This window comes from Sus scrofa, chromosome 6 (genome assembly GCF_054392235.1).
Source record: "Sus scrofa isolate SSC_HxYL_T2T_F1_AM1 chromosome 6, Sscrofa_HxYL_maternal_Yorkshire_Landrace_v2.0, whole genome shotgun sequence".
Classification (NCBI taxonomy): Eukaryota; Metazoa; Chordata; class Mammalia; order Artiodactyla; family Suidae; genus Sus; species Sus scrofa.
In genome coordinates this window covers 77,181,703-77,209,401 of record NC_139388.1, presented here as the reverse complement: position 1 = coordinate 77,209,401, position 27,699 = coordinate 77,181,703, and the positions used below count along the sequence as shown (strand labels likewise).

Sequence of the window (27,699 nt, the reverse complement as noted above, 5' to 3'; positions counted from 1 at the left end):
TTCTTTCTTTAGTCCCCTTTACTTCTTTAGCTACAGGCATACATATGTTATCTTATAAAACACGTCCAATTGCTTGTAATTTTTAATTGACATAAATGTTATATTGTTGTTTCCTTTTGTTCACTACATATATTTTTTAACTCACTGAGTTTTTAAGATCTATGTCCCTGTGTCTATGTCTGTATGTTCTTTGTAGTTATTGAACAGTTTTCTGTAATATCAATGCAAGACAGTTTACTCTCTGTTTTCCAAGGTATGGAATCAGGTTGTCTCTGGATAGACACGGATGCATTTCTGCCGGTGCAGCCTGTCAGAGAACAGGGTGAGCGTTTGTCTGGAACACCAGCCCAGCGGTGGTTGGTTGGGGCTTCAGGTAGACGTGCTTAACAGACTAAACACTGCCAGAATCTTCCAGATTCCTGCAGCTCCCTAGGCAGCAACAAGCAATGATTTCCATTTCTCCACAACCTCAATAACTGCCCTCTTTCTCATTCTTGACAATCTGATAGGTTATAAAGGTGCATCTGACTGTTGTTCTAATTTACACTTTTTTATTGACACTGAGTTGGAACATTTTTTTCATATACACATAGCACATATCATTCTCATCCTGTGAGTTGCCTATTGACATCCTTTACTCCCCTTAAGCAGGCGTGTTTTGCCTTTTCTGCTGAGTTTTAAGAATTCCTTGTGTGTTCTGGACAGCTCTTGTTACTTTCAGACATCGCATGGTTTTTTTTCTCTGAGACCATCATTTTCTGATGAATTTTCTATGGTGTCTCTTAGAAATTTTTTGTTTGCTGTACAGAATATATCTTTTTCTCATATATTCCCTCATCATGTCCTATCTCAAGAGATTGGACACAGTTCCCTGTGTTATACAGCAAGACCCCATTGCCCAGCCATTCTAAATGTAGTAGTTTGTATCTACTAACCCAAGCTCCAGTCCATCCCACTCCCTCCTCCTCCCCCTTGGCAACCACAAGTCTGTTCTCTATGTCTGTGAGACTGCTTTTGTTCTGTAGATAAGTTCATTTGTGCCATATTTTAGATTCCACATATAGGTGATAGCATATGGTATTTGCCTTTCTCTTTCTGACTGACTTCACTTAGTATGAGAATCTCTAGTTGCATTCATGTTGTTGCAAATGGCATTAATTCACTATTTTTATGGCTGAGTAGTATTCCATGTGTGTCTATGTACCACATCTCCTTAATCCATTCATCTGTTGATGGATATTTAGGTTGTTTCCATGTGTTGGTTATTTAAAAAAAAAACTTTTTAATTTTCGTGTAGCCAATCCACACCGTTTTTCAGCCCATGACATATGTTTTTTGTGTTTTATTTATTTTGCTTGGCGATTCTATGCCACAGAAATCTCCTTCATTTTCTTCTGGTAGATTTATAGTTTTATCTCTCATATTTGGGTTCTTAGGCCATCTGGATTCCACCTCTATACAAAGTGTTAAAAAAAGTATGAGGTCCTAGCCAACTTTTGTTTCTTCTTGTGCCTCAAATGGGATGTGCCAGCACCATCTCCTAAACAACCCATCTTTTCCTCATTGATATGGGGTACCAGTGACCACCTATCAAGTCTGTTTCTGAGCCCGGTATTCTGCCCATGAGTCTAGTTGCCAGTTCCAACACTGGCAGCATGCTGCTTGTATGACATGGCTATGCCTTCACATTGGAGTATCAAGTAGGGAAAATCCCTCCTTTTTGCTCTTCTGTCTCTGAACTGACCTAACTATTCCTTCCCAACTTCCCCCTTTTCTCAATGATGCTGTCTACTGCTGTTGACTCCAGGGTGTGGCGGTCAGCTCCATGCCACATGGAACTCCAACAGGAAGACCCGACCCCCTTCCTCCCTCCCTCACTTTCCTTGCCCATCAGCATCTCACCACTGCTCTCTCTCCCCCTGCCTCACTCACCCAATCAACAGAAGTACAGTCACATTCCTTGGACAAATAACCACACAGATCATGGTACATGCCTGGCAAACCAAGGGTGATCAATAGACTCAGTCTGGTTTTACTCAGTCCTATATCCTGGAGCCAAGACGGTATCTGACATGCCACAGACATTCCATAAATATTTGTATAGTTCAAAAGAGGGCAAAAATAATTAGTTTCATTCTCGGTTGTCAAAGCTTGTATTTGTTTTCTATCTCTGAGCTTTTTGCATAAATATCTGAGCAGAACCTGATCTCCTAGAGAGGCTGTTTGACAACTTCAGAGGGCTCCATTGCATTCATTCACGAGAGAGCAGAATTAACATCAGACCTGCGATGATTATAATCAGGACTGGTGGGCAACCAGTGTTTGGTAAAGAGGAAAAGAACTACTCATAAGACACTGCCTTTTGCCAGAGTTGCCTGGAGTTTGGTTGTTAGCATAAAGGTTAAAAGGCTGATGAGAATTTCAAAGACACCATGCTAATTGCCAGTCAGGACCGGAAAGAAAGATCCAAAGGCCAGGAACATCCAATGCTGACTGTGAACAGCAAGTCCCGGTTTTTATAGCTATACATTTCAGACTATATGCTTCTGCAGACCTCTATCGTTAGATGTCCCAGAGTAGCTGTACCATTTGACACTCCCACCAGCGATGAATGAGTGATCCTGTTTCTCCGCATCCTTGCCAACGTTTGATGTTATCACTATTTTTTATTTTAGCCAACATTATGGAAGTATAGTGATTTCTCCTTGAAATTTCCTGTGTTTCTGATCATTTAGTAGCTATAACAAGTAAGTGGGAACTCTAGAGTACATATCAGCCCAGCAGGACACACGGAAATAACCCCACTATTACACCCATGAACATTTCGGCAACAAACCTATGAACATTCACATGGGTGAATAAATAAGGCCCATAGCTATCCTCATTCCAATTTAAATCTGAATATGCCAATGAATGAGCTTAGGTCAAGGGTGACCACCAAACAAGTTGTGAAAAAATTCTGTTTTCCCAATTGTCTAGATGTTGGAATTGCAGATAGAGAATTTGGGACCTGTTGATAAATAATTCTACATGGCCTAATTCCATTAAGGCACCACTGAAAATGAGTCAAGTAAAAAATAGGCTGGGAGAAGATACTGTTTATTTATTCTCTTATTCATCCACCAGACAGGTACTTGGTCAGTATCTACCATATGCCAGCTCTTCCTATATGAAGGGAAGCTCCTTATCCAAAGGCTTGAGAATACCCCACCCCCTCCAGGGTAGAAGACGATACCTCGCTGGGGCTGGGGGACATGACCTTGGGTGGGAGCAGCCTCATAGGTGTAGTTGAGGGCCCTTTTATCCTCATGCTGTCATGTACAAAATGGACAGACCTGGGACTGAAGCAATTTCCCAAATTCTCTAAAATACATCCCTGGGAGTTCCAGTCATGGCTCAGTGGTTAATGAATCCAACTAGGGACTGTGGGCTGTGTTGTAGGTTGCAGATGCCACTCGGATCCCACGTGGCTGTGGCTGTGGTATAGGCTGGTAGCTACAGCTCCAATTGGACCCGTAGCCTAAGAACCTCCATATGCCGTGGGTGCAACCCTAGAAAAGGCAAAAAAAGAAAAAAGAAAAGAAAAGATATTCCTTTTTGAAAGGGGGACAGAGAGAGCACATGGATTGGTTGCAGAAGGAAGTGATTCTTTTCACCCAGCTGGTATTGCCCAGACTTGCTGCCTATTTCAAATGAGGTTTTTGCACAGATAAAACTGCCACTTTGGATGTGGCTTTTTCCCTCTCACAAGTGATTGTCAAAAGCTCCTCCTAAAACACTAAGAACTGAGGTGGATGTGAACCAGAAGGAAAAGGGAGTGATTCTTTCTTATTGGACAGAATTTCCTCTTGGCCTCCATGCAAAATCTGCTTGGCCCATTTAGCCATGATTTTATGCTGGCTCCTAACTCTATCCTAACTATCTGGTACCTCATTTACAAGATATTTTGATGTCTTCATTTCTTTTCTTTCTTTCTTTTTTTTTTTTTAGGGCCACACCTTCAGTATAGGGAAGTTCCCAGGCTAGGGGTCAAATCAGAATAACAGTCACCAGCCTAAGCCACAGCCACAGCAACACGAGATCCAAGTCGCATCTGTGATCTACACCGCAGCTCACAGCAACGCCAGATCCTTAACCCACTGAGCAAGGCCAGGGATCAAACCCACATCCTAGTGGATATTTTTCGGGCTCGTTACCGCTGAGCCACAATGTGAACCTCCTTCATTTACTTTTTTATCTAATCCTTCAGCAAATGTTTGTGGAAGGCCACTGTTTCCCTAGGCCCACAGCACACGATGACTTCCGTGGACCCGAGGCACCTCTGCCTTCATAGGCCCCTTTGGGCACACAGACTCCACAGCTCGGCCACATGGCTGACCCAGAATTTGCCCTTGCTTTAGGCCCCTGGTAGCATAGACTTTGCAGATGGAAAGACCTGTATTCTGCCTCCACTTTTGCCTAAAGCTCTGTGGCTCTAGCTTAATCAATTACACCCTTCATCCCAGTTACTTCATCCGCAAAGAGAATAATTAAGTGTATCTCCAAGGGCTTCTAGGCAGATTAAATAGAGTTATGTATGGAAATTCCCATAGGACACACTCAGCAAAGGTAAGCTGCCTTTCCCATGACTTCTTGGACATCCACCATGCGCCTGGCAGGAACTTAGCTCGCGCTCTCTAGATGTGGCAGAGGCAGTGCTCAAGGCTACAGTTCCACAGAGTGAGGCCACTGTAACATGATTCCTGAGCTGGAAAGGGTAGGGCTAGGGAGTTCCCTGGTGGTTCAGCGGGTTAAGGATCCAGCATTGTCCCTGCTGTGGCTCTAGTTACAGCTGGCCCGGGAACTTCTGCATGTCATGGTCATGGCCAAAAAAAAAAGGAAAGAAAGTAAAAAAGCAAAGGTATGACTGGGAACTGGTGTCCACAAATGCCCTGTGGAAATTAGTTAATTTTCTCTGCCTCCAGCCAATGAGGAAGCTCATTCATTTATTCCACACTGAGGGCCATCTGTTCAAAGGCAATGCATAGGGAGTTGACTCCAGTTGGCGTAAATAAACCTGTGGACTCTCCAGGCAGCTTCCCGTGTCACTCAAGGCAACACCGCAGGCCTTCAAAGATCCTCAGGGCCCTCCACCATCCCCCACCCCTCTCACCACTCCCTCCCTGTCCCCTGCCTGCTCCTCAGTCCTAGTCACACTGGCTTCCTTGCTGTTCCCCAGGCACAGGTGCCCTCTGGACCACTCTTCCCTCAAAATGCTCATGGACCTCTTCCTATATGAAGGGAAGCATCTTATCCAAAGGCTTGAGAATACCCCACCCCTCCCAGGGTAGAAGAAGTTGCCTTTTTGTGGTTGGGGGCCATGACCTTGGGTGGGAGCAGCCTCATAGGTGTACTTCACTCCCTCACCTCCTCCAACAGTTGCTTGAAGGGCCACCTCTCATCAAGCTCCCTGCCTCCCCACCCCCACTGTCAACCCCAGGCCAGGTGTTCCATTGCCCTGCCAGCATCTTCTCCTCCACAGCACCCAGCCCCACCCAGCACACAGTCTATGGTTTAGTGGGCTGCTGAGTACACTCATTGGCTGTCCATCTACCACCAGCAGGTAAGCTCCATGTGAGACTTGGGTGCTCATCCTTCACCACTGTATCCCCAGCACCTTGACAGGGCCCAGCCCAGAGTATGGGTCCCATACACATTTTCTGAGTGATGTGAAACTCTATGGCTCTCCATTCCTATCCTGGAACCTCTGTCAGCACTGCCCTTGGCTCAGAGGATGTACACGTTTATTTTTGTTTTAAAAAATTGGAAAAGGTTTGTTTTTTGGTTTTGTTGTTTTTTTGTTTTTTGTTTTTTGTTTTTTTCCATTTTCTTTCTCAGTTTGTCCCAAGAACAGAGGAATTCCTGAACTTTGTCCTAGGACTGGGCTGGCCAGGCCTCGGCCTTCCTGCCACTTATTTCCAGATTACCCCTCCCTGCGCCCTACATTCAGCAGAGGTCCCTGCAAAGAGCAGGTGTCTGATCAATGCTCTTGTTTCTTGACAGGGAGCAGAGGAAAAAACTGTCACCTGGAGAAGGCTTAGTGTAACTCTCTCCTCTCTCCCCTGCCGACCCATGACCTTACAATTTGCAAGGTAGCTCCAAGGTCTGTCTCTCCCCTACAGGCAGAGGCTTTGGCAAATTCCAAGTGTCCCCATGTTAAGTATCAGAGCCATACCTGGGGAGGCCCTGTCCCCGCAGGAGTGGAGCCCTGCCACCTTGTCCCCAGGGGAGGTGTGCTAAATCATGCCATCTCAGTCAGGAGGTGGCTATAGGGGACCCTTCTGGGTGACAAGCCCATACCTTGGCTGGGCTCCTGGGAGATTGGGAAAACTTGCAAATGTTACATCAGATGCCCTGGGGCTCTTCTCTCAGGTGTAAAGTCAGAGCCAGGAGAGCCAAGGTCAACATGGGTGAGAGGGACCAGATCCTGGGGTGTGAGGCATTCACCTGCCCCGTTTTCACCTCTCCCATCCTTACTGGCCTGATCTTCTCAGGCTGTGGAATCACTTCATAATTACGCCTGTATTAACCATGTTTTTTTAAAAATTCTTCTGCCTTCTGACACTTTGCTATCTGGGACCCTGCTGACCCAGAAGGGACTCCCCTTCCCAGGCTTAGCCAAGTCCTAAAGACAGCAAACAACTGACCTGTGAGTGAGCTTTTCAAATGCAAACCAGCCCATCCAGAGCCCACACCCCCAACCTCCTCCTCTATCCAGCTGTCACACTCTGGGCCACTATACCCCTGGCCTAAGCACCCCGAGGGTCAGGCATCAGGTAACTAGAGGCAGCCCCTTTGCCCCAGAGCCCATGGAACTTATTCAAAGTAACCAATCCTAGGCCTGTTCACCAGGCCTCACCTGATCCTTCAATAAACCACAATAAAGAATCTTATCCACCATTCCTCCATCTCTTCCTGCCTCCTGACCGACCCCAGTGCTTCCCCAAGTGGACAAACACCACCACTTTGGTCCCCTGGTCAAGATGAAGTCTTGCCTCAAGTCCAACTATCAGGGGCCCCACTGGTCCACAGGCTCAGGCTCTTGTATCCCTGGTTCTCTGAAAGCTTGACTGGAAAGGACATCCTTGGAAACTGGTAGAGTTCCCACATTGGCCCTCTGACCAAAGAGCGCAGGGTCAGAGGGTAGGAAGGGCTAAATTGGAAGGCCCTGGTTCTTCCCCTCCGTATCAAGATCACTGCAGAAAATACTTCCAGCATAAAAGACGAGAAAGAAGCGCCTACAACACCCCCAATTAAACCCACCAGTTTGGAATGTGCAGAAGTCAAAGGGATCTTGGAGAAGGGATATTCCTGATCTTACTCATGCAGTGAAGCCATTTACTGCTGCTCTCCCAGCTCTGCCTCTTGACTGGAGCACATAAACCCAGCCCCTGGAGCTTGGTGTGCAGCCACTGACCTGGATGATGCCTTTTCTTTTTTCCTTTTCTCTTTTCTTTTTCTTTTCTTTTTTTTTTTTTTTTTTTTTTTTAATGATGCCTTTTCCCCCATAGCAGTTGGTAAGGAATATCGGCGCCATTTGCCTTTATCTGGTAGGGTCAACAGTATACTTCTCCTGCAGCATATGGAGTTCCCAGGCTAGGGGTCTAATCAGTGCTGTAGCCATCAGCCTACACCACAGCCACAGCAACACCGGATCCTTAACCCACTGAGCAAGGCCAGGAATCAAACCTGCAACCTCATGGTTCCATGGTTCCTCATGGATTCGTTAACCACTGCACCACAACGGGAACTCCAATGACTCACTTCTTTTTAAAGCCGAATAATATTCTGTGGTCTAGACATATTAATTTATTTCTCCATTCCCCTACTGAAAAATATTGTGATTACTTCCAAGTTTTCAATTATGAATAAAATTGCTATAAACATCATGTACTTGTTTTTGGTGTGGATGTAAGTCTGCAATTCATCTGTTGAGACATCTTTCTACTTCCTTGATAAAATTGCAACTTTCTTCTCTCTTCTCTGTCCCTACAGCCAATGTGGTCCTTCCATTCCTCCATCTCTTGTTCCATTCTAGTGGGGTGGTTTTGGTTTTATGTGTGTGTGTGTGTGTTATGGGGTTTTTTGGTTTTGCTTTTGCTTTTTGAGAGGATCAGGGAGGGAACAGGGAGATTGTCGTAACATTTGAACTATCCATTCAGCCCTTTGCAACATGTTTTTCCAACTTCCTCCACCACCATTTTTCTAAAATATAAATCTATTCGTGTTGCTTCTCTGATTAAAAAAAACATTAGTTTCCCCAAGGCTTCAAGTTAAGCTCTAAACGCCTTACACTGCCTACAAAGCTTGTGTGAGCTATCCTTTGCCTGATTTTTCATACACTTTTGCCACTCCTCCCATTCAGGCATCTAATGTCTCTGAGTGACTCTGGGTGAATCATCTCACTCTTAGAGCATCTGTTGTCCCAATTGCAAAATGATGGGATTAGATTAAAAGAGACATATCTTTGCCCAGCCCTTAGAAAAATCTATGATCCTGACTTTTTACCTATCAAATCTTCTCTTGTGATGTATTAAGCTCTCTGGATCCCTTGTGTGTCCACAATTCCCTATAAATGTTCCTGGGTGTAAGTTTTAGGTAGAGCCTTGAAGGCGGAAAAGGTCTTAAGATTTTATTGTACTTGAGGCCAGTAAAGACTCGCAAAAGACACAATATTGTAAATCAACTCTACTTCAATAAAACTTTTTAAAATGCAAAGAAGTTCCCACCGTGGCTCAGTAATTAATCAGACTAGTATCCACAAGGACACAGGTTCAGTCCCTGGCCTTACTCAGTTAGGGATCCGGTGTTGCCGTGAGCTGTGGTGTAGGTCACAGACACAGCTCAGATCCAGTGTTGCTCTGGCTGTGATGTAAGCCAGCAGATACAGCTCCGATTTGAACCCTAGCCTGGAAACCTCTATATGCCGCAGGTGCAGCCCTTAAAAAGCTAAAGAAGAAAAAAAAAAGAAAAGAAAAGAAAAAAGGAGACTAGTGATGTGATTTCCTTCTCCTGATTGGACTTCGACTAGTGTGAGAGCACTGAGTTTATCATAAAAATAGACTGGGACACTATGCTGTATAGCAGAAATTAATTCAACACTGTAAATTGGTTATACTCTAACAAAAAAAGAAAAAAGAGAGAAAGAAAGAAGGAAGGAAGGAGGGAAGAAAATAAACTGAGGGGGAACCTATAGCTGAATCATTTTGTTGCATGGCATAAATTATCTCACCATTGTAAATCAACTCTACTTCAATAAAACTTTAAAAAATGAAAATGAGGAGTTCCTGTCATGACTCAGTGGAAGCGAATCCAACTAGGAACCATGAGGTTGCAGGTTCAATCCCTGGCCTCACTTAGTGGGTTAAGGATCTGGCATGGCCATGAGCTGTGGTGCAGGTTGCAGACGTGGCTCAGATTCTACATTGCTGTGGCTGTAGCATAGGCTGGCAGCTGTAGCTCTGATTACACCCCTAGCCTGGGGACCTCCATATGCCACCAGTGGGGCCCTAAAAAGAAAAAAAAAGAAAAGAAAAGAAAATTTTAAAAACAAAAAAATAGACTGGGAAAAGACTAGAAGAAGGTCCCTGTTACTCCCTGGGGAGACCCGATGATGATGATGTGGCAGGAGTCAGGACTGCGGAGAGATGAGAGGACCTTTCCTGGGGGAATCTGTGGGGGAGAGTCTCAAGACCCAGCCCAGAACCACTACAAAGTCAAGCAGTGGCTGCAGACCACCCTGTGTTTCTTAGGCAGAGAAGTTGTGTTGACTGTTCTTCCCATCCCCTTTTGGAGAGACCTTTTGTGGTGGACAGATGCTACAGTGGTCCCTATGATCTCCACACCCTGCTGTTCACATGCATGTATGATCTCCTGTGTGGACCAGATCTATGCTTTGCTGCTAACTAGCAGAAGAAGGTAAAGGTGATGGCATATACGTGATGACATGTCTGTGACCACATTGCTTTAGATCATCATGGCTACCTTGCTGAAGTCTGCGTTCTCCCTTAAAGGGAGTAAGGGAGAAACAGCCAACTGGGGAACCTCACATGCAAAAAACTGTGGTGGCTTCTAGAAGCTAAAAGTGGCCTCTGGCCAACAGCTAGCAAGAAACCAATGCTCTCAGTCTTAGACTTCAAGGAACTGAATCCTCCCAACAACCTGCCTGAGCTTCAAAGTAGATCCCTCCCCAGTCAAGCCTCAGATGAAACAACAGCCCCAACACCTTGATTACAGCTAAGCTGTTCCCAGACTCCTGACCCACAAAAACTGAGATAATAAATGTGTGTTGTTTTAAGCCACTAAGTCATGGCAGTATTGCTACACAGCAATAAATGATGAACACACTTTTCCATCAAAGATGCTTGCTTACAAAACATGGATCATGTTGCATGCCCATGCTCCCAGAAGCCCTGTCCAAACTGCTTATGTAGATATCTGCCCCCTTTGCAGAGATCCAAGACACCTGTAAGACCCTCTCCTCCACAGGTTGCAAATGAGATCCCTGCTGCCAAGAGATGCTATGGTTGCAGAGAAGAGAGAACCTCCAACTTTAGCACTTGGGTGAAACTAAATAGCCTTGAGACCTGGTGCTATTACAGACATATCTGGCAAATACAGGCCAAGGGCAAAAACTGGTGTGAACTGCCCCCAGCACGCAATCCAAATATTCTCTTCCCTCTTCCTGTAAGCAGAGAAAGGCATGTGGGCTAAGTGAGGGCACACTTCTTTGTAAAAGTGGAATATATATGCCCACCAAAGAAAGACACCTTACCGCTTTAGGGAATACAGCTGCCATATCCTAGATGGCACCCAGAGATTCCTTGCCTCCGGGTAGCCAGTGACCTGACCTTGGAATTTCGATTAAAGGCTTGAGCCCAGAGAAACCTCCCAGCCCACCCTTTTCCTCACTGTCTCTCTCTTGTCTCTTGTCACATCTCCCTTTCCTATGACATCCTAAAATTTCCTTTAGGCCAGCCCAGACGTGGCTATGTTGAGGGGAGAGTTTCATACAAACAGCATTTCTCAGGCCAACTGGAACCAATCTATAACCAACCTTGGAATTTGACTGGTGACCGCTGACCTCAGGAAAAATGAGGCGCCCCCTCCTCCAACCAGAACGTTGACCCCAAGCAATGTTCAGCATAATGGGTGTAGGCCCACCAGAGGCAGGAGGGCCAGTTGTGGGCATTTATTCTGCACAGGCCTCATATGTTAGGGCTTTGAGAAATTTTAAAGGCACTTTTTTTTTCTCCATGGAATATTTATTGCGTCCGAAGGAGAATGTTAGAGAATGTTGTTAGATCCAGAATTGAACCTGTGGGCACTGAAAGGAAACAGACACGGTGCAGTTTTTCTCAAACACTAAAAGCAAAACGATTCTTAGTCTACTTCCCATCCTCCCCAAGCAGGGTAGGCATTGACTGAGCATCTCCTTAATCAATAAAATATAATTCATCAAAGGACTCAGCTCGCAGTAGAGTCTCTACACGCCATGCCCTACTCAGGGCCCCAGCATTACAGTATGCCCCTTATATAAGTGGTTACAGCATTCATAATTTTCAGGGAGCATGGGAAAGATAATGGCTGCTTATCAAATAATATGAGGACTCCATGAAAGCCGTCCTCCACATGGTACCACGTCACGGGAACCCCCTGGTCCTCCAAGCGCTTCTTATAGAGCAAGGTGTCATCACGGAGGATGTCATTCTCACAGCTCACCAGGAAGGCTTCGGGCAGCTGGGCAAGAGTCTCATCGTCCCTTAAAAGGGGTGATATTTCCACGTCCAAAAAATGTTGGTTTTCCAGATAGGCATCCTCATTAAAAGGGGCAGGAAACACTGGCGGGCACTCTGGCCTCTGGAACCTCTTGGGGATGTTGTCCCTGCTGAACCACTTACTGTACTTCTTCCAGACTTCCGGGGGAATAAAAGCACCGCTCAAGATGGCATCCCGCCAGGAGAAGTCAACAATCAGGTATCTAAACAGACAAGTCAACATCAACTTCTGGGTGAGGAAAGGGACGTTTTGGTTCTGCTGATAGGATGGCAGCTGCAAATTGATGACCTGGAGCACTGGATAAATCAGGACCTGGGCCCGGATCCGAGGAAGATCTGATCTGCCCACCAAGACCTGGGAGATCAAGGCCCCATACCACCCCCTACGCTGTCTCCACAAATCACCACCCGGGAGGGATCCACCCCGTAGGTTTCCAGAGCCTTCAGGAAGTGAATGGAGGCATTCAGGCAGTTCCGGAAAATGACAGGGTCATGGTGGTCAGGAAGCTTGCGGTACCTGAAGGGCAGGCAGGGAACAGAAGCACGGCATCATGAACAGGGGTCACCAAGAAACCATTTTAACTGTGTCCTCAACTCCCCCTTGCAATGCTGCAGTGGAATAACCCCATGACATAAGGACTTTTAGCCCCATTTTTGGCATAGGAGCACATGAAACCTCCCCCCTCAGTCTTGCAGCCAGGGATCCTTGACTCGAAAGCTGTGCCGTCTGCTTCCTACAGATGTAGATGCTGCATACAAGATTGTACAACCTAGAAAGCTATTCGCGTTGAAAGCAAAACAACCAGCAATGTCAGGAAAGGCAAATGAAGCTACTGCCCATCAGGAGAGAAAGTGATGGAGAAACCAAAGTGAAAGTCGAGGAGAAATTTCTTTTAGGCAGGACTTTTTTAAAAGTCTAATGATCAAGGTTTGTTCGCACAAATGATTCAGAGCTGTCTTCTTTTCTGGGGCTGTGGGAAGGAGGAGAGGGGTGAGGAGGTGTTCCCAAGGTGAAGGGGCAGAGAAGGTAAGCAGATAGGAAAATGACACAGCTCAGGCTGGGAGCAGTGGGCGAGGGGGAGCGTGATGGGGGTTGGGGGGACAACCCAGGTGCAAGCAGCTGGTGATCAGCATCCTGAGGGTTGCTCTGAGCCCACAAAGTGTGCTCTCCCAGAGGAATTCAAGAGCAAAGAAAAGAAACTTCAAAATGACCTACTAGATAGTCCATATAAAATGGAATGTTATCCAGCCACAGGAAGAAGGATATCCTGCCATTTGCAACAACTTGAGTGACACGAGTAAATTACAGCAGGTGAAATAAGTCAGACAAAGACAAACGCTATAAAACATCACTTATAGGAGTTCCTGTCTTGGCTCAGTGGTTAACGAATCCAATTAGGAACCATGAGGTTGCGGGTTCAATCCTTGGCCTTGCTCAGTGGGTTTGGATCTGGCATTGCCATGAGGTGTGGTGTAGGTTGCAGATGCGGCTTGGATCCTGAGTTGCTGTGGCTGTGGCGTAGGCTGGCAGCTACAGCTCTGATTCGACCCCTAGCCTGGGAACCTCCATATGCCATGGGAGTGGCCCTGGAAAAGGCAAAAGGACAAAAATAAAATAAATAAAATAAAATAAAATAAAAATAATAAAATAAAATAAATAAAATATCACTTATATGTAAAATCTAAATAAGCCAAAACTCAGAGAAACAGAGAGCTGGGTGGTGGTGACCAGGGTCTGGTGGGGGCTAAGGCAGAGCATGGGGACTTTACTTAACAATACTGTATCAGGAGTTCCCTTCGTGGCGCAGTGGTTAATGAATCCAACTAGGAAACATGAGGTTGCGGGTTCGATCCCTGGTCTTGCTCAGTGGGTTAACGATCTGGCGTTGCTGTGAGCTGTGGTGTAGGTCGCAGATGCGGCTCAGATCTGGCATTGCTGTGGCTCTGGTGTAGGCCGGCAGCTACAGCTCCGATTCAACCCCTAGCCTGGGAACCTCCATATGCTGCGGGAGCGGCCCAAGAAATGGCAAATAAAAAAAGAAACAAAAAACAAACCAAAAAAAATACTGTATCATATACTAGACAGTTGCTAAGAGAGTAGATCTTAAAGGTTCTCATCACAAAAAAGAAGTGGTAGGGAGTTCCCGTCATGGCGCAGCAGAAACAAATCCGACTGGAAGCCATGAGGTTGCCAGTTCGATCCCTGGTCTTGCTCAGTGTGTTAAGGATCTGGCTTTGCCATGACTATGGTCACAGTGTAGGTCACAGATGTGGCTCGGATCTGGCGTTGCTGTGGCTCTGGCGTAGGCCGGCAGCTATAGCTCTGATTAGACCCCAGGCCTGAGAATCTCCATATGCCACGGGTGCAGCCCTAAAAAGCAAAAAAAAAAAGAAGAAGAAGAAGTGGTAATTATGTGACCTGATGGTGATGTTAGCTAATACTGCAGTAGTAATTATTTTAGCTGGGGGAGGATGAACTTCTGAAAACTGTAAAACACAAGGTAATTAATGCACTCATCAAGACTGGACTAATAATAATAGCCAAGACATGGAAGCAACCTAAATGTCCACCAATAGATCAATGGATTAAGAAGAAGTGGTCCATATATACAATGGCATACTACTAAGCCATAAAAAAGAATGAAATAATGCCATTCGCAGCAACATGAATGGAATTAGAGATTCTCATACTAAGTCAGAAAAAAAGACCAACGCCATATGATATGATTTATATGTGGAATCTAAAACATGGCACAATGAGCCTATTTCAAAACAGAAAGACTCACGGACATAGAGAACAGACTTATGGTTGCCAAGGGGGAGGGAGGAGGGAGTGGGATGGACTGGAAGTTTGAGGTTAGTAGATGCAAACTAGGACATTTAGAACAAATAAGTAATGAGGTCCTGCTGTAGAGCACAAGGAACTATATATATCCAGTCTCTTAGGATAGACCATGATGGAAAATAACGTAAGAAAGGAAATGTGTGTGTGTGTGTGTGTGTGTGTGTGTATGACTGAGTCACTTTACTGTACAGCAGAAATTGGCAAGCATTGTAAAGCAATGATATTTTAATGAAAAATTAAATTACATTCTACTTATAAGGTTAAACTGACAAGATGTTCATGAGGAAAAATGACACCTTAGACTAGTGGCTTCCAAATTTCATTAGAAAAACAAAATTATTTTTTCCTACAAAAATGATACAAGGAGATCCACTGAATAAAATAAGCACGTGTAGTTGCTCTGGTTTTGCCCAAAGGTAAGGGACCTAAATCCCCTACTCCTTTGATCATTGTGCCTACCTCTGAGACAATGAAAGGAACCTTAGTGCTCTAAGGAACCCAGTTTGAAAACCACTGCCTTCTATTTGACCTTGGATTTTGTCTCCTGTAAATGTTGTTCTAAAACATCATCTTTAATAATAGGGCCTGCTTGATGCCTGTACCTTTGCCACATTTCCTCAATGGGCAATACATTGATCAATAGTTCAGTGTTGGGGGAGTTCCCGTCGTGGCGCAGTGGTTAACGAATCCGACTAGGAACCATGAGGTTGCGGGTTCGGTCCCTGCCCTTGCTCAGTGGGTTAACGATCCGGCGTTGCCGTGAGCTGTGGTGTAGGTTGCAGACGCGGCTCGGATCCAGCATTGCTGTGGCTCTGGCATAGGCCAGTGGCTACAGCTCTGATTCAACCCCTAGCCTGGGAACCTCCATATGCTGCGGGAGCGGCCCAAAGAAATAGCAAAAAGACAAAAAAAAAAAAAAAAAAAAATTCAGTGTTGGAGTTCCCGTCTTGGCACAGCGGAAACAAATCCAACTAGGAACCATGAGGACGCAGGTTCGATCCCTGGCCTCGCTCAGTGGGTTAAGGATCTGGCATTGCCTTGGGCTGTGGTGTAGGTCACAGACAAGGCTCGGATCTGGCGTTGCTGTGATGTAGCCGGCAGCTGTAGTTCTGATTAGACCCCTAGCCTGGGAAGCTCCATATGCCGCAGGTGTGACCCTAAAAAGACAAAAGCCAAAAAAATAAAATTAAATTAAAAATTCAGTGTTATCAACACATGTTCCCCCTAGAACTCAAGCAAGACACCTGCTCCTCAGTAGGGCCCCCACAAGGTGATGGTTCCAGCACCTGGGAGCAAGAAGCACAAATGTCAGCTTCTGTTTTTCCACTTCTACTAAAAGTGAATACAACTCATTAAATGTTAAATATACAAACCTGATGTCATGAAAGAAATAACAAACATCATATGCTTTCTTTCTTGGTTGTGTGTTCATTCATTCAGTCTTTTTTTTTTTATTTTTTATTTTTTGTCTTTTTGCCGTTTCTTGGGCTGCTCCAGTGGCATATGGAGGTTCCCAGGCTAGGGGTCTAATGGGAGCTGTGGCTGCCAGCCTACACCAGAGCCACAGCAATGTGGGATCCGAGCCTCGTCTGCGACCTACACCACAGCTCACAGCAATGCCAGATCATTAACCCACTGAGCGAGGGCAGGGACCGAACCCGCAACCTCATGGTTCCTAGTTGGATTCGTTAACCACTGCGCCACGACGGGAACTTCCGAGCCTTTATTTTTTTTTAATTTTACTGGAGCACAGTTGACTTAGCATGTTTTAATTTCAGGTGCACAGCAAAGTGAATCAGTTATACATGCAAATATATCCATTCTTTCTTTCCCATATAGGTTATTACAAACTATTGAGTAGATTTTCCTGTGCTCTACAGTAGGTCCTTGTTAATCATCTGCTTTATATAGTAGTGTGTGTGTATTATTCCCACCCTCCCAATTCATTCTTTAAAGACTGCTTTTTGAGCACATACCACGTGCCAGGCCCTATGATAGGAATAAGGGAATAATGCTCAAACATTGTCCTTAAGTCACTTATATTTAGCAAAGGAGAAAAATTATCCACAAAAATTATAATAAAGGTCAATTATTAGTGACCCTTCTATCACAGTTATTGTTAAAGTCACATATAAATTTCTTGGCAAATGGATGAGCCAATAAAATTTTTTAAAATTTTTTATTAAAGTATACTTGACGTATATAAAGTTAAGGTGTTCAGCATGTTGGTTTCATATGTTTATATATTATAATATGATTGCTCTTGTGGCATTAGCTATCGACTCTGTCATGTCACATAATCATCATTTCTCTTTTTGTCGTGGGAATAATGGAGATCTAGTCTCTTAGCAAGTTTGATGCACTACAATATGGTTGCCCATCCTGTGCTTTCCATGAGCAGAATCCCAGACCTGCAGGAAAAAGCAGCCATGCCTATGCTTCCTTGGACTCCCTCTTGCCCACACAGGCAGGGTGAAGGTTCTACAGAACTAAATAGTTAAAAGAACCATCTCTGGGAACTTAGGTACAGAGCCTCCTTGACTCTTTTGTTTTAAATGTTATTAAAGTGTAGTTAATTTACAATGTTGTGTTAATTTCTGCTGTAGAGCAAAGTGACTCAGATATACACACATATATATATTTTTTTCATATTCTTTTCCATTATTGCTTACCAAGGGACATTAAATATAGTTCCCTATACTGTACAGTAGGACCTTGTTTATCTATCTTACATATAATAGTTTGCTTCTGCTAATCCCAGATTCCTCATCCTTCCCTCCCCTTGGCAACCACAATTCTATTCTCTATGTCTGTGAGTCTGTTCTTGTTTCATAGATATGTTGATGTGTGTCATATTCCCATTATCTTTTTTTTTTTTTTGTCTTTTGTCTTTTGAGGGCCACACCCATGGCATATGCAAGTTCCCAGGCTAGGGGGTTGAATCAGAGCTACAGCTGCCGGCCTACACCACAGCCACAGTAACATGGGATCCAAGCCGCGTCTGCAGCCTATACGACAGCTCGCAGCAATGCCAGATCCTTAACCCACTGATCGAGGCCAGGGATCAAACCCATATCCTCATGGATACTAGTCGTTACCCACTTAGCCATGATGGGAACTCCCCCATTATGTCCTGATGAGGAATCAGTGAGCATCCAGACCCTGACCATTTCACCCTTACAGTGCCCTTGGGGCAATTTCCCCCACTTGCAGCCCCCTGGCAGCCTGAAGAATCTTACCTGCCTGCCTTCCTCTACCAGCCTCTCAATCAAAACCCATCTGGTCTGTGTGCCAAGGCTTTTCATCTAGAATCATGATATCTTCAGCAATTTCCTATGAGGTATTAACCGAGGTGCTTACTAACACTTTTATGTGGTCAAGGGATGCTTTTATCATCACAAAGGCCTTCCAACATAGAGAATTTGATGGAAATTCTAAAGGTGGAATTTCAGACACAAGGCTCAGCTGGGTGGGAATTATGTCAAGTGCTGGAAAGATGCTGCCTTCCTCAGTCTCTACATTTCGAAAACCAGAGATGTTAAAGAAGTTGCTTTAAGTCACACAGCTATAACCGTCTACCCAACCTGTGGGCAGCCAAGGTTTGAGGGGGCTTGTTGCAGAGTTTGAAAGGGCAATTTTTAGTTTCTTTTGCTTGCCTTCTCTAAACTATTTCCTTGACTGATTGTGATCTCTTGAATTAAGAACCAGAAGTCTGGTGAATGGGCACCATGCTCCCCCACCATCCGCTCAAAAGGTCCCCCTCTCCTTTGTGTTTTCAAAGGAACTTGAGTGCCCAGAGTTGTGGCTTTCTAGAGACACTCCCAACACCGGTCCCTGCATGGCAAGCAGTTAGTTAGTTAGTTCGTTTTTGCAATGCAAAAAAGCACCTGCAGCATCACTGCCCCAAACAGCCAGGACCTTGACCATGACCTTTAGCCAACTGTGTTACACCAACATCCCATCTCTGCCTCCCGCAGATGAGGGAACAGTTACCTCGAATCTTGTATCTATCATTCCTTTTCTTTCCTTTTTTACATAGTTTCATTGTGACTATGTCTATTTCATAAAGGTATTCTTTTGATTTTAGTTGGTTTTAATTTTACACAAAGACTACCTGGCTGCATGGAATTTTTTGAAATTTCTTTCACTTACTTTTGTACGGCTAAGATTTATTCACATCATGGGGTACCTTTTCGGGTCACTTATTTAAAGGGCTATGTCGTAGCCCATGACACCTTAATGGCTGTGTGATGATTCACGCCCTTCTGCAGATGGGCATTTGGGTTGCTCCGGGTTTGGGCTGTTTTGAACAATGCTGGGCAAGTCTCTGTGGGTGCATGTGGAAGAGAGCTTCTCGGGGGTCAGAGCCTCTCCCTCTATTCTGCAAATCATCCCGGGCTTCAGCCATACCTTCTGTCACCCAGGCAACACCCACCGATTTTCTCCGGCCACTTACCCAATGGACAAGAGCACAGAGACGGTCTCCAGGGACAAAAAACTGCACAAGTTATGGTATACATCTGTAAGGCAAAACTATCACAGCAGCAGCCCGTGAGTAGCTCGTAGGGAGGTCGCTGCCCCCACGGGGCCCAGAATTGCCCCCCAGGCCCCAGGAAGAGCTGCCAACAGTGTGGGCCCAGGGTATGATGGCCTCCTCTTCCTCTTCCTGCCTCCCTCACGTGACTCTGCACAGCTCTGCCTGGGCACCAGCAAAAAGCCATGTCAGGTGTTCCCGCAGTGACACAATGGGATTGGCAGCATCTCCGGAGCTCTGGGATCCAGGTTCGATCCCTGCCTGGCACAGTGGGTTAAGGATCTGGCGTTGCCACAGCTGTGGTGTAGGATGCCACAGTAGCTCCGATGTGATCCCTGGCCCAGGAACTCCATATGCCGCAGGGCAGCCAAAAAAGAGAAAAAAGAAAAGGAATGCCAAAAATATCTATGACAAACAACATATCCAAAAAAAAAAAAAAAAAGTTTTTGACCATGCCAGCACAATGGGGAAGTTCCCAGGCCAGGGATCGAACATGCACCACAGCAGTAACCAGAGCCATAGCAGTGACAACACCAAGTCCTTAACTGCTAGGCCACCAGGGAACTCCCTCAACATATCAACATTTTAAACAGACAGACTTCTACTTTGCTTTTGTACCACTTACCCAGCCCTGGTATATCCCTTCTTTATATAAATGCCAGTAGATTGTTCCTCTTAGATTTTTTACATTAATTCTTTTCTTTCATGTTGCAGAAAAATATTATTGATTCCTGTGCCTTTTGGTGCTCCTTTAAATATGGAGCCCAAGGCAAGTGCCTCACTTGCCTCACCCCATTCCCGGTCCAGCTTAGAGGGCTCTTTCCTGGTCTCTGTAGGGCTGGCTCCTCCTCATTGATTGAGCCTGGGCTCAGACTTTGCTCAGAGGCTTCCTCTGATTGGAAAAACTAGAGCCACTCCCCAGTCATTCTCTATTCCATCTCCCTGTGCTATCATCATGGGAAATCACCTACTCATTTGTCTCCCTTTCACTGTCCAGCCGCCTCCCTCGAGTCAGTATCCCCTGCACCTCAAAGAGAGTCTGACACAACCTAAGTACTCAGTTTCAGCTGAGCGAGCCCTGATTTTACTTTTAAAAATAACATCATCCCTCCCCAGAGGAAGGGGAAGAGTCTCAGCCAACAGATGGGGTGCTCCGGGGCGGGGGCGGGGGGTGGCTCTGAAAGAGAAAAGTGACCTTGGACAAGGGCAAGGGCCCATAGATGGGAGATACTCCGAGTGAATTTCAGAAAAAGGGAGCACATCAGGACAGCAAATTCAGATACTGTTTCCACCAGCAGGGGGCAGCACACCCCAACCTCAGGGACGTTAGGTACCGGGAGAAGCCCAACTCCTCACCTGGGCAAACTTTCTCATGGGCATCCCGTCCATCCTCCCATCCATCCATCGGTTTGTTGGTTGATTCATGAAGATATCCTTTCACCCAGTTACGCATTCATCCACCCACCTATGTATTCTTGCACTCACACCTTTGTTGAAAAAAATAGAAATCCTCCCAGCACTTCCGGAATGTCCACTTTTTGTGGGGGCTGGGGGGGGCAGACAATAAATAAGGAAACACACAGAGGAACGAGGTATGTTCAGATTTTTTGTGCCGAGTGCTATAAAGAAAATTTAGGATGATGTCAGGGTCGGAGACGGGGGCTGGGGATGGAGTAGGATGGTAGGGAGGGCGGGCAGGGAGAGTTCTTTAGGTAAGATGTCCAGGGAGGCCACTCGGCGGAGGGACACTGGGGACCCGACTAGAAGAACAAGCAAGGGGTAGCCAGGCGTGCCAAGGGGAAGGGGCACAAATTTGGAGGCTGAGGGAAACAGCAAGTGCAAGAGCTTCCGAGCAGGCAGGAGCCTGGTGTGTCCAAGGCACAGAGAGACAGTGCAGCTGCAGCAGAGTGAGCGGCTGTGGGAGGTAGGAGACCCGGATGCCCAGGTCAGAGACGTCTGTAGGGCCAGCCCCGGCTGTGGGGAGGAGTTTGGGTTCCATCTAAGGCCCCTGGAAAGCCACGGGAGGGGTTTCAGCGCAAGACTGACAATTCCGACTTGTAGCTTTCGGAGCTCTTTCTGGCTGCTGGGTGAGGGGCGCGGGGTGAAACAGTGGCTGGGACGTGGGGGTAAAGGGATGCAGGCAAGAGGAGGTGACTTTGGATCACAGCGGTCTTGCAGAGCCTGAGAGAAACGCTTGGATTTGGGAAGTACTGTCGCAGGAGAACAGAAGGGACCAGCCAATGGCTGTGAGTGGTGAGGGAGAGGGAGGAGTCAACACAGCGGGGGGCCGTAACAGCCCCCCCGACCCCCGCCCCCACCCCGACACTTCACCACCCTCTCCTGGACCAAGATCACATCATAGAAAAGAGCGTTTTCGGAGTTCCCGTCGTGGGTCAGTGGTTAACGAATCCGCCTAGGAACCATGAGGTTACGGGTTCGATCCCTGGCCTTGCCCAGTGGGTTAAGGATCCAGTGTTGCAGGTCGCAGACACGGCTGGGATCTGGCGTTGCTGTGGCTGTGGCGTAGGCCGGCAGCTATAGCTCTGATTAGACCCTAGCCTGGGAACCTCCATATGCCCCAGGTGTGGGCCTGGAAAAGACAAAAAAAGAAAAAGAAAGAAAAGAGCGTTTTCACACCATCTTCTGACCTGAGCCCAAAGTCAAGGGCTCGCTATCAAAACCTCCGACTACTGAGTCCTCAGAGGGACTCCCACAAGGTTCTCCTGGGAGGGGTGGGTAAGGTTGTGCATGTAGATAAGCCCGCAGGGGAGCATCTTACCCAGGCTCCCACATACGGAGGCCCCTCCGTGGAAGAAGATGAAGCCACGCTGGGGGCTGGGGGAGGCCGCCATGGGCTGAAACAGCCTCACGGGTATGGTCCCAAAATGCAGGTTGGTTACCACAAGTCTATGGTCCTTCTTGATTCTCAAGGTGTCTTGCAAAAACTGGATAAACCTGGGCATGGAGCAAATTCCCAACTTCTCGGTTATATTTCCCTATTAGAGACAAGAGAAAGAGAGGAAGACGTGAGAAGAGGTTAGGACCTACCCGGATGGTAGATAACTCCTGCCATGGGTGACTGCTAGGATGTCTCTGCAGTTTCTCATCTGCCTCACTGGCGCGGACCTGGGGCTCCCCAGGATGCAACAGGCTCTGGGGTGTTTCCAGAAAAACGTTGGGTTTTCAGAATTTCCTTTCCTTTTGGTTGAAGAGTGGTATGAATTTGCCAAAGAGCTAGCCCACATTTGGGCTGAGTGGTGGGGCGTGAATTGAACGAAGCCAAGGCCACTGGCTGGCAACCTCGCCCTCTGTGGCCCCCAACCTGAGATGGCAAAGACAGTTCACGCCCTGGGTCAATGTTTGCTGTTGCCCACAGAGCATCAAGCCCCCCTGGGTTATGGCAGATCTTCAAGTCACGTTTGTGTTCAACAGAAAAGAGCGATGGGATCAATTAAGGGTGACTTCCGTGTGCTCAGAAAGAGGGAGCAATGGCACAAGGGCTATTGGTTTGCCGAATGTGAAAAGTCCATTGTTTTTAAACTAATAAGCTCACTCGAGTTATAAACGAGCAAATATCGGAGTTCCTGTAGTGGCTCAGTAGTTAACGAACCCAACTAGTATCCATGAGGAGGCAGGTTTGATCCCTGGTTAAGGATCCAGCATTGCTATGAGCTGTGGTGCAGGTGGCAAACACGGCTTGGATCCTGCATTGTTGTGGCTGTGGCATAGGCCAAGAGCTACAGCTCCTATTCAACCCCTAGCCTGGGAATCTCCATATGCTGTGGGCGGGGCCATAAAAAGACAGAATATAAACAAACGAAAACAAGCAAATATCAATATTTCATGAGATAGAGTTGCAGGTACCATACCACATGTCCTAAATGCATTTCAGCTATTCTGGATCATCTCTTCCATGGACATCATGTGGAGTATGTGTTTTTATTACAAAGAAAACAGCACCGGGAGTTCCCGTTGTGGCTCAGTGGGTTAGGCATCTGGCATTGCCATGGCTGTGGCTAGGATCCAGTGCGGCTGTGGCTGCAGCATAGGCCTGCACCTGCAGCTCTGATTTGACCCCTGGCCCAGGAAATTCCATACGCCGCAGGTGCAGCCATAAAAAGAAAAAAAGAAAAGAAGAGAAAGGAGCATGGGGTGAACCTAGTAAGACTGGCTGACCCGTTTTGTCACCTACAACAGGCCAGTACCAGTCCGAGAGATTTGGATTATCAACTTGCTTAAACTTCTCAGCGACCCTTCTAAGTCCGCCACAATGATCAGCTCCATTTTACAGGTGGGGAGAGTGAGGCATACCAAAGGCAACGCCTTGGCCGTCAACCAACCAGATGCGGAACTTGTGTTCTCAACCACTACCCTGGAAAGGGCAGATGTGAATTCAAGACTTTCACTCTGTCTGTTATCAACTAACCGAAAGGGCCTGAGCATCACCATCTCCAAGCTTCCATTTTCCTCACTTATCAAATAAAAGCATGGAGTCTACAGTCCCAGGGGATGAGGCTGGGGAATTAGATGTAACCACCAGGGGGAGGGTGTCACTGGCGGGTCCTGGCAAGGGTGAGCACTACCCTGTCTCTTGCCGAAGGTCTCTGGGATGCCCAGGGCGTTCCCTCCAGGGAGACGTCCCCTCCCCCACCCCTGCACCCCACTGCCAAGGCTTAGGCTTCGCCAAAGGGAACTGCCCACAAAACCGCTACTTCCCCACTTGAGCTGGAGGAGAGCAAGGTGGCCAGTGAGGTGGAGACGACGTGCTTGGCCAGCCTCTGAGGAATCCATTTCCAGCATCTAGAAGAGGAAATGATACAGGCCTTTTGAACGATGCGATGTGGTGACAAACATCTCTCAGCACGACCCTGGGAACGCTCACTAGAAACAGCCAGGAAGCTGGGTTTGATTTGGTTTGGTTTGGTTTGGTTTGGTTTTTCCAAAAGGGAATCCACATTTCCCAGAGTTGATAACTTAGGACAGAGGCAAAGGAAGGAAGATTGACTATTACTTCTTATTAGTGATAATGTTATACATATTATTTATATATAAATATTATAAATATATTATGTCCATATAGGTATTGCAATATCTCTATACCATAGATATATAGCATAAGTAGTGTGCTATTTCTTTCTTTTTTTTTTTTTTTTTTGCATGTGGCCGTCAATTTGTTCTACCACCATTTCTCAAAAACCATCTTTCTTTTTTTTTTTTTTGTCTTTTGCCTTTTCTAGGGCTGCTCCCGTGGCATATGGCAGTTCCCAGGCTAAGGGTCTATTCAGAGCTATAGCCGCCGCCCTACGCCAGAGCCACAGCAACTCAGGATCTAAGCCCCATCTGCAACATACACCACAGGTCACAACAATGCCGGATCCTTAACCCACTGGGCAAGGCCAGGGACTGAACTTGCAACCTCATGGTTCTTGGTTGGATTCATTAACCACTGAGCCACGACGGGAATTCCATTTTTTTTTTTTTTTTAGCTATTTCTATATCATAACTACATTGTTTGTGTACATGTTACAGTACAGATGTATACATATTATAACTATAATATCATAAAATATTTTATTATGACTATTTATAAGACTGTATTTGTAGTAGTGTAAATGGGAACATCAGTCATATAGGAATGCCTGAGGTCCAGAACGTTAGACAGGTGTTGAGAGTCTTTTACAAAATACTCTAGCAGAGTTTGTCCTTTGAAATAAGATCAGTGGCATTTGTTATATTAGTCCCTATACCTTTTAGTAAGGCTGAAATCATTCATAACAGCTTTTAGGTCAATAATGTTGTTAGGACATGCTATATCTTTGCCTTCAAGGATTTGATATATATATATTACTAATAATATCCCTCTCTCTCTCTCTCTCTTCTTTTTTTTTGGGGGGGGGGCATGCCCACGGCAGAAGTTCCCAGGCCAGAGATTGAACCCACACCTCAGCAGTGACAATGCGGAGTTCCTGACCACTAGGCCACCGGGGAACTCCCTGATAATCAATTTTTATAGAGTCCTTTCTAAGTACCCATCACTGTGTCATGTACCTTAAATGTATTTCTCACTCAATCCCCATAGCACCACTATGAAAAGCATCCCTTGCTCTCCTCATTTCTTAGAGGAGAAAATAGAGACTAAAGACATTGGTCCATGAAAACAGCAAGTGGAGATGCCAGGCTTGGACCCAAATATATCTGACCCCCAAACGAGGCACCTGATTTTTGGGCCATAGAATCTTTTTAAGGTTTTCCTACTTCTCTTTAAATCTCTTGTCCCTCTGGTATCTATCTGCCTTCTGGAATCCAGTGGACATTTCACCATCCTCAGCATCGTCACCCTGCGGGGATCAGTGTGTCCCTGGGAGGGCTCAGTGCTGGAGGGACCAGGATGGGCCATCACAAGCCAAATTCGCCCTCCATAGCCAAGTTCACACCCATCTCAGAGCCTCCGTGACCAGCTGTCATCAGCGGATGCTTGGCTCAAGGGTACCCTTGGGGAGAGACCATAAATGTTGGAAAGGTCTCATTTTCTCTGGGCCACCTGGACCTCCAAGGCCCTCATTTTTCAGTCCTGGGGCCTCAAACTAGTCTGTAATTCCACACGGATTGCAGCCACTGGTTTGAGACAGCTCGACCTCCAGCAAAGTATGTGGCCAGGATTAGTAAGAAAGATATCAGCCTATCTCCTTGGGTCAGTAGCATTCAGGTAATTAGAAACCAAATTTTTTCATTTCTCTGATCTTCTGTATTCCTAGTGAAATATCTCAGCATCACAGCAACGTAGTTCACCTAGTTACCAAATACTACCAAACAAATTAGCCCTTATCACCTGTCATCTTAATCTTTTTCCCAACCTGATGGGAGAGACTGTGCCCCTTTCAAAACAGAGAGGTTAAGAAAATCACCCAAGGGGAGGTCCTATCAGGGCTCAGCAAAAACGAATCCGACTAGTAATCATGAGGACGCAAGTTTAATCCCTGGCCTCATTCAGGGGGTTGAGGATCTGGCGTTGCCGTGAGCTGTGGTGTGGGGTCACAGATGTGGCTCGGATCTGGAGTGGCTATGGCTGTGGTGTAGGCCGGCAGCTACAGCTCCGATTCAACCTCTACTTGGAGCTTTCATAAGCAGTGAGTGTGGACCTAAAAAGACAAGAAAGAGAGAGAGAGAGAGGGAGGGAGGAAGGAAATCACCGCAGGCCGTAGAGCCATAGAGCCATGGGCTCTGCTCTCAGAGTTCGCATGGTGTCCTCCTCGTCTCCTTTCCCGCAGGTCATTGGTGTGAGTGGTTCAGCTGCAATCGGTTTGGCTGCCATCCTGTTTCCACCCAGGGTTGGGACATCACAGTTAAATCAACTTGCCTGCCTCTTGCTCGATGCCAAACCATTGTTTCCAAATCTGCTCGCTGTAGGCATCTGCTGCTCTATTCCAGACCCCAAACACCTGCTCAAAGCCCAGCTGACGTGGCCATTCTGACATGCTGGGTGAATTCCCTGGGGATTGGTCAGTAAATGGCAAGGAAACCCCTGCTTGGTGCCAGGCCCTAGGCAGAGATGGATGAGGGGGGGTCCCTGCCTTCCAGGTGCTTACGACCTATGCAGGGGAACACGCCCATGTGTCACGAGGTGACTGAAGCCGGTTTGCTCCCTGTTGGCCCATCAGCCGTGTCAGGGCAAGGACGGGCTCTGAATTTGGGGATCTTCAGAAATGAGCCTGGGGATGGACGCTCTGTCCATGTCTGCTGTTGAAGGAAGGAGAGGAGGGAGGGTGGGTGAGAGGAAGGGAGGGAAGCAGGGTTGGGGGGGGAAAGCAGACACAAAAGAAAGGACAGTCATCTGGGCCTCAGTATCCAGGGGCAACTGGCTCCAGGACCTCCTCTGCACCAACATCCTCGGATGCTCAGTCTCATACAGTTGACCCTCCATCCACGGGTGTGGAACCTGCACTGGACAGCCCCCCACCCCCCCATGGCAAAGTCAGTCTCTCTTGGAAGAGTCTGAAGAGAGAGAGGGAAGGCAAATGAAAGAGGAAAAAGAGGGGCAAAGGACAGAGAGAGGGACAGAGTGAGTCCCAGCCCATGGTGGGGCCTGAGCGCCGACTCACCAAAGTGACCATGGAGAGAAACAGACAGTGCAGGAACCGCAACTTGGCGGGCTGTCGCAGAGTTGAGGGGACATCCGTGGTGAGAAAGTGCTCAGAGACGGCCCAGACGAAGGCCCCCAGGAGAATAGAGCACAGAGTGGCTAGCAGCACCAGCCCCGGGCCAACCATGTTCCCGGGACCGTGAGACACTTGGGCCCTTGTGTCAGGAGGACCTGGGCCTGTCATATGGGCTACCTCCTCCCTCCCACTCTTTCTGGGTTAACTTTGACCTGACCTGGCTTCTTACACAGAAACACAACCGGACCAATGGGAGCCAGAGGGAACCAACTAGGAATACAAGGACCAGGAAAACCGATCCTGCCCAGCAAGGGGCGTCTTGGGGGATGGGCCTCCCGAAGGTCGGCA

The 27,699-nt window shown here is 46.7% G+C and overlaps 1 protein-coding gene across 1 annotated transcript; it reads right to left on the bottom strand.

Annotated features, from left to right (window-relative positions):
- Window positions 1-11,437: 11,437 nt before the first annotated feature.
- On the bottom strand, window positions 11,438-27,471 carry AADACL4 (arylacetamide deacetylase like 4). Its single transcript, XM_003127603.5, is given in 5 exon segments — window positions 11,438-12,188; window positions 12,191-12,333; window positions 19,118-19,181; window positions 21,975-22,191; window positions 27,295-27,471. Coding segments are annotated over 5 exon segments (1,224 nt in total). The 5' UTR covers window positions 27,463-27,471; the 3' UTR covers window positions 11,438-11,556.
- Between the last annotated feature and the right edge of the window lie 228 nt (window positions 27,472-27,699).